Below are 7,424 nucleotides of genomic sequence, written 5' to 3' on the forward strand. Positions count from 1 at the left end.
GTTTTTTCTCAAAATGTATCGAGTTTAATCTCGTATTATAATGACTTTAATCTCGAGATAGTTTTTTTTATTTTTTATTATTGCTTGGCACTAATCCTCTTCTGTAGTATTCTTTACTATTGTTGTTTAAATTATTTTATTTAAAACCTGTTCCATTATTCCATTCATTGTTGCATTCATTAGAAAACAACATAAAAAATGGTCTGTCTTTACACTTACAGTACCCTTTCGAACGAATTATACCAATGAAATATTTTTACACTGGCGCTTGTGTTTTGAAGGTTTCCTCATTATAATACGGTTATGACGTCTTCGTTAGTTCTACTGGCATAATACTTGTCGGTACCAGTGGGTCCGAAATCAAATTTTAACGTACATCTAAGTTAATACATTTGTATTCCCTTTTGTGGAATTTAAATATATATTTTTTTTTTTTTACCACGTACGTATATATATATATGTACACACGGATAACACTACGACTGAGCCTTCAAAGAAGTCCATGTTGACATCATGCTAACAGATCTAGCCAGCGATTCTACAGTAGCCTAGGTAACGTTAACTAGCTAGCTACTGTATGACATTATTGGTCTTGTTCTGTGGACAGTAGTTGTAATTTGTTTATTTCAATATGTAGCTATAACAAACCCGTGGGACAAAAATGACTGATTTGTATGTAAGAATAGCTATCCTTGTTAACAACGTGCTATTAGAGATGTTATGTGTCTGTGTCCTCTTCCTCAGAGGAATCTGGTACTACCGGGCCGTGGTTTACTACCTCCAGAACACGTTGAGGTTTATACCGGTCTGTTTACCATGTCATCCAGGAAAGAAAATGGTTTCAGGTCCCTGTTATCTGGTCTACTGTTTATTCTGCTCTGCGAAGTAGTTTTCTTTGCTAGCGCTAGTAAGGTACGTCAATATTTGGACCGTCGCCTTAGATGTTCCCCATCCTGAGTTCCAGATACAGTATATTTGAGCTGTTTTGCCACATTGTTGCAATTGCCTAAAGCATTTGACCTGACCAAAATGAAAAACCAAGACTAATGAATCAACAGCGTAAATACACTGTACAAAATTATAAACGCAACACTTTTGTTTTTGCCCCCATTTATCATGAGCTGAACTCAAAGATCTAAGACTTTCTCTATGTACACAAAAGGCCTATTTCTATCAAATACTGTCCACAAATCTGTCTAAATCTGTGTTAGCGAGCACTTCTCCTTTGCAGAGATAATCTGTCCACCTCACAGATGCGGCATATCAAGATGCTGATTAGATGGCCTCCACATCCAGCATCTTCACCTCCCAGATCCTCTGAGACCAGCCACCCGGACAGCTGCTGCAAAAATTGGTTTGCATAACCAAAGAATTTCTGCACAAACTGTCAGAAACCGTCTCAGGGAAGCTCATCTGCATACTCTTTGTCCTCATCGGGGTCTCGACCTGACTGCAGTTCGTTGTCGTCGTAACCGACTTGAATGGGCAAATGCTCTCATTCGATGGCGTCTGGCACTTTGGAGAGGTGTTCTCTTGACAAATGAATCCCGGTTTTCACTTTACAGGGCGTCGTGTGGGTGAGTAGTTTGCTGATGTCAACGTTGTGGATCGAGTGGCCCATGGGGGTGGTGGGGTTATGGTATGGGCGGGCGTGTGTTATGGACAACGAACAAGGGTGCATTTTATTGATGGCATTTTGAATGCCGTGACGAGATCCTGAGGCCCTTTGTTGTGCCGTTCTTCCACGACCATCACCTCATGTTACAGCATGATAATGCACGGCCCCATGTTGCAAGGATCTGTACACAATTCCTGGAAGCAGAAAACATCCCAGTTCTTGCGTGGCCAGCATACTCACCGGACATGTCACCCATTGAGCATGTTTGGGATGCTCTGGATCGGCGTATACGTCTGTGTGTTCCAGGTCCTGCCAATATCCAGCAACTTCGCACAGCCATTGAAGAGGAGTGGACCAACAATCCACAGGCCACATTCAACAACCTGATCAACTATGCATCCCTCCAATACAGTGAAACAGCACATTTTAGAGTGGCCATTTATTGTGGCCAGCCAAAGGCACACCTGTGCAATAATCATGTTGTCTAATCAGCATCTTCATATGCCGCATCTGTGAGGTGGATGGGTTATCTCGGGAAAGGAGAAGTGCTCACTAACACAGATTTAGACAGATTTGTGCACAATATTTGAGAGAAATAGGCCTTTTGTGTACATAGAGAAAGTCTTAGATCTTTGAGTTCAGCTCATGATAAATGGGGGCAAAAACAAAAGTGTGTTTATAGTTTTATTCAGTGTAGGAACTGCTGCTTTATTTTATTGACTGTAATGTTCTGATGAATGTCAACAATGGTATGTTTTAAAGAAGTCTGTAGAAACAAGTCATTTTAATTCACAGAGTTTTGAAGATGTTCGCTGTAAGTGTATCTGTCCGTCATACAGAAACATAACTGGACACATCTACAACAGGAATGTCACTCAAAAAGATTGGTGAGGGACTTTCCAGTGCATAAGTTTTACATTTAGTGCCCTATATATATATATTTATTTATTTTTATTGTCATGCAATACAACATTTTCCAGGCAATGTATTTGTTACCTCCTTAACCAATTATAATATTTCATCCATCTGTCCCAAGTAACTGTCTTCATGTGGTGGATCCTATGCCAGTACCAGGCCATGACATTGAAGCCTACTGTCTGCTGTGTGAGTGCAAGTACGAGGAACGCAGTAGCAACACGATTAAGGTACTTCACAGTGTTTCACAGTGAGGTTTTCCACTGGTACCTCCGCTTCAGAACTCCCCACCAGCAATGCAGAACCGGAAATGGTACAGGGAAGGAGCAAAGTGTTCAACACTTTAGGGAAGGGAACAGATTCAATAACGATCCGTTGAGCGTAGACGGGCCAAAAGAGTGGAACGTTTTTGACTGGACGAGTCCATCTCCAGATTTTTATCAGATTTATGATAACAACATGCCTTTCAGTTGGCCTTTAATTTGCTGCTAATGAGGCCAGATGAAGGCAAAAAGACACACAAACTGTGGATGTTTCATCTGTATACTCCTTTCCCAGCTAACAACCGTGACTAAGCTCGCAAGCGCTCTACTGACCACAAGGTGTCGCTGCAGCGCTGCGTGATGAGGCAGCCCAGTCCAACATCCAACTAGAACAATGCTCAATCTAATTGGGCTGCCCTCTGTTGAACCCCTTCGCATTGTCTCTATATTGTGCCTCCAGGACTTGAACGCCTGGCCATAAAAACACTGCTTTACAGCAACGGTTGTCATTTCTGAATGGTGAAACCAGTATGTACATAATTACCCTCAAATATAAGCTGTGAATCTGTACTTTAACCAAATTACATCAGTTTGATTTCAAATAAAATGTCACAAGTATTTAGGCCAAAAAAATTACAATTCTTTGCTGTCCCAATACTTGACTTTCCAAGTGACACATATTAACACCCAAAGCCAAAAAAAACTGTCAGTATTAAAGTGCTATGTTTGAGCTTTTTAGACCAAACAACATTATTGATGACATTTGATTTATTTTGTAGCTGTTTCACATTAATAAGTTGTATGTTAAAGGGAATGTCATTTATGAATGGTGAAAACAGTATGTACACAAAAAAACTAAAATAATGAATCTATACTTCAGCCTAACTGTATTTGTTTGATTTTAAATCAAATGTCACTACTATTCAGCCCAATAAAGTACAATTCCTTTGCTGTCCCAATACTTACAGCAGACACTGTATACAGTGGGGAGAACAAGTATTTGATACACTGCCGATTTTGCAGGTTTTCCTACTTACAAAGCATGTAGAGGTCTGTAATTTGTATTATAGGTACACTTCAACTGTGAGATACGGAATCTAAAACAAAAAATTGCCCAGCGACAGCCCCGAAACCTGAAGGATCTGGAGAAGTTCTGTATGGAGGAGTGGGGCTAAATCCCTGCTGCAGTGTGTGCAAACCTGGTCAAGAACTACAGGAAACGTATGATCTCTGTGATTGCAAACGAAGGTTTCTGTACCAAATATTAAGTTCTGCTTTTCTGATGTATCAAATACTTATGTCATGCAATAAAATGCAAATTAATTACTTAAAAATCATACAATATGATTTTCTGCATTTTTGTTTTAGATCCCGTCACTCACAGTTGAAATGTACCTATGATAAAAATTACATTTTCATAGGTCCAGTAACCACAATACAAGCATCAGGTCTTATGGAATGGTTCTTTGCTGTTGTTCTGTTATATAGCACCTAAATTGGCGGAGTTGAGGAGGAAGTGGCAGAGTTGAGGGGGAAGTGGCGGAGTTGAGGAGGAAGTGGCGGAGTTGAGGAGGAAGTGGCGGAGTTGAGGAGGAAGTGGCAGAGTTGAGGAGGAAGTGGCAGAGTTGAGGAGGAAGTGGCGGAGTTGAGGAGGAAGTGGCAGAGTTGAAGTGGCAGAGTTGAGGAGGAAGTGGCGGAGTTGAGGAGGAAGTGGCAGAGTTGAGGAGGAAGTGGCGGAGTTGAGGAGGAAGTGGCGGAGTTGAGGAGGAAGTGGCAGAGTTGAGGAGGAAGTGGCAGAGTTGAGGAGGAAGTGGCGGAGTTGAGGAGGAAGTGGCAGAGTTGAGGAGGAAGTGGCAGAGTTGAGGAGGAAGTGGCGGAGTTGAGGAGGAAGTGGCAGAGTTGAGGAGGAAGTGGCAGAGTTGAGGAGGAAGTGGCGGAGTTGAGGAGGAAGTGGCGGAGTTGAGGAGGAAGTGGCAGAGTTGAGGAGGAAGTGGCAGAGTTGAGGAGGAAGTGGCAGAGGATGTCAGCAGCAGATTGAATCAAAGCTATCTCCATTCCAGCAGTCATTGCTTGCTAACATCACTTGGCCGGCCTCGTCTGGCTTTCATCCCCAGGATATCCCCAACTTAAAGCTCTCCAGTGACCCCACTCACACCCCCATGTTTGTAATGGATGTTTAAGGAAACTGAACCATTGATTACAGTTTTGCTTGGCCCTTGTAAATAATGATTTATTGGCTATGTATAGTGTATATTCACAAATGGATGTGGGGATATTTCAGTTTATTTCAGAATAAATGACAACAAGAAATGAGTCTTTAGGATGGACTTTTGTCTAACCCCTGTTGTTTCATAACTCTAGTGAAATTGTCAGTTTCCAGGCATCACTAATATTTTGAAATGAGTATTAAATTGTTTCTTGCCTTTCTTCCATAAGCTTGTTAGCTGTCAATCCATTTACCATATTGCAGCCACTGATCTGGCCTAGAAATGTAAGGTATATGCTCTGCTAATATGGATAGACTGGTTTTGTCCAGTAACTTAACGTGCAGATTGTTTATTTGTTTCTATGTTGTTTTAATCCAAGCTGCCATGTCCAATGTTTCCCAGGTGACCATCATCATCTACCTGTCAGTTGTGGGTTCTCTGCTACTCTACATGTTATTCTTGCTGCTGGTTGACCCTCTCATCCGTAAACATGACCCCTACATCCAGCCCCTTCACAACGAGGACGACTCAGAGGTAGAGACACATTAAAATGCTCATGGGCTCAGTTGAATTGATCACGTGTGAATTTGGAAGGACATGAAATTTAAAAAAATCCTATATGTTACTTTCTGTGTGTGTTCTGTTCCAGGACTTGCAGCCTCAGCCTGAAGGAGGCGCTGTTGCACAGGGCAGAGGTAACACCGTACTGGAGAGAGTAGATGGGGCACAGCAGCGTTGGAAGAAACAGGTCCAAGAACAGCGCAAGACTGTCTTTGACCGACACAAGATGCTTAGTTAAACCCAAATGGCTGACTTCAGATCAGTCTTCAGAAGAGACCCCCCCAAGCTTTGTCCACCTCAACTGTTTTAATGTTATTAACCAGCTCCATCGTTGTTCAGGTTTTCTGCCCCTTTTTTCATTTCAATGAATACCATGGGGACAGCCAGGTTAGTTTATGTACCAGTCTTATGGGGAGATTGTTAGGAATGATAGCACACAATGATGCTGTAATGACTCAGCAGCATATGAATATAGATGGGATAGATGTGTACGAGAAGCATAACCAAACTAAGCTTAATGGAAGTTTGTATTGAATGATCATCTCTGCGTCATCTGCATGCAATGGTACCATGAAACTGGATGTTTAAAAATTTATCTTACAAGAATGTAACTGGTTCTGAGTTCCAAACCTTTTTTGGATAGTCATTCACAATTGCAGCACTAATGTTTTTCAACAAGCTCTCTCAGCGGTATAGATCTCGTATGTAGACTTAACAGCTGTGAATTGTAAAATCACTAAAAACAGGCTTCATTGTTTTTCTTCGTTAGCTAGTGCCAAGCAATGGTCATTCTCTAGTTTTAGCATGGTACAGCAGAACCAGTTATTAGTTTGCATCACACTCCATGGAAAGGGATGTTTATGCACTTGAAGACACAAAATGAATATATATTTGCATATTATGATTGGGATTTGTTGGGATGGGATTTGTTGTCTTTGAGAGAGAAGTCTTCAGAGGCTGTTTCTTCCGGCAGTACAGGTAAGTCTATGGATCTTTGAGTATGGTGAATGGCTTATAATGTTTTTGATGATGTAGTAGTACACTGTTAAGTCACTCCTGTGGAACTACAGGGATTCCAATCGCTAATGGATTTACATGATTCCAGAGAAATATGAAATATGCAGTCAGTGTTTCACATCCCATTAGCTTTGCACTGAGATAGTCTGCACTGGACATTTCCAGTCACAATATATTAAGCCATGCTGGTGAGTGTTTTTTGAGTGAACATACTTTGAGAATTGATTAAATTATATGCATTTTATGCTTTGTAAATCTATGTTTTAGCTTGTGTACTTTAACTCGTACAGTAAGTTTTCTTTGAGAACAGGTTTTATTACATTGTTTCTCATTCACACTGTCTTTGGAAAACAATAAAATGTTCTATTGGTTCAGCTTATCCATCCTCTTCATGTGATTCGGTGAAATCAATGTATCGTGGGTTGATTGATTCCGCTTTTGTTTTTACTGACATAATAAACCTCCTGTTGCCTGCTTCTTTAGTCCTTAGCTTTGGATTCGTTCTTAATGTTCATGACCACCAGATGGTGACACAGTACATAATTCGGTCATGTGTATAGGCCTAATAGTGACACTGTTTTAGGTAGAACTGGGATCCATTGATTATAATAGAACACTGGCTGTCAATGGGTAACTGAAACAATGCATGTAGAAAGTCAACACCCGCCTTAAGCTTTCAACACCCATGTAAAGAAAATCTATCTAGAAAGCATACTTCACGCCTTTTTTTGGAAAATGAATATGCAGATGTGCTCATAGGTTTGCATACCCAGGCAGAATTTGTGAAATTTTGGCAATGATTTAAAAAATATGACTGATCATGCAAAAAAAAAAAAACGGTCT

General features: G+C 40.8%; 1 protein-coding gene across 1 annotated transcript; it reads left to right on the forward strand.

The window, feature by feature from the left end:
* The first annotated feature begins 314 nt into the window (after positions 1-314).
* On the forward strand, positions 315-7,063 carry LOC105013532 (putative protein 2). Its single transcript, XM_010875098.4, has 6 exons — positions 315-552; positions 745-912; positions 2,414-2,505; positions 2,655-2,763; positions 5,406-5,537; positions 5,653-7,063. The coding sequence occupies exons 2-6, from the start codon at positions 817-819 to the stop codon at positions 5,800-5,802; spliced, it is 579 nt and encodes a 192-aa protein (XP_010873400.1). The 5' UTR covers positions 315-552; positions 745-816; the 3' UTR covers positions 5,803-7,063.
* Positions 7,064-7,424: the final 361 nt, after the last annotated feature.

Source organism: Esox lucius, chromosome 12 (assembly GCF_011004845.1).
Source record: "Esox lucius isolate fEsoLuc1 chromosome 12, fEsoLuc1.pri, whole genome shotgun sequence".
Lineage (NCBI taxonomy): Eukaryota > Metazoa > Chordata > Actinopteri > Esociformes > Esocidae > Esox > Esox lucius.

Bases quoted from the DNA above. Each gene is read 5' to 3' on its own strand.
- LOC105013532 (XM_010875098.4), top strand. From the start codon at position 817: ATGTCATCCAGGAAAGAAAATGGTTTCAGGTCCCTGTTATCTGGTCTA. The intron at 2,506-2,654 runs GTGAGGGACTTT...ATCTGTCCCAAG, and splicing joins AATGTCACTCAAAAAGATTG to TAACTGTCTTCATGTGGTGG. The intron at 2,764-5,405 runs GTACTTCACAGT...AATGTTTCCCAG, and splicing joins GCAGTAGCAACACGATTAAG to GTGACCATCATCATCTACCT.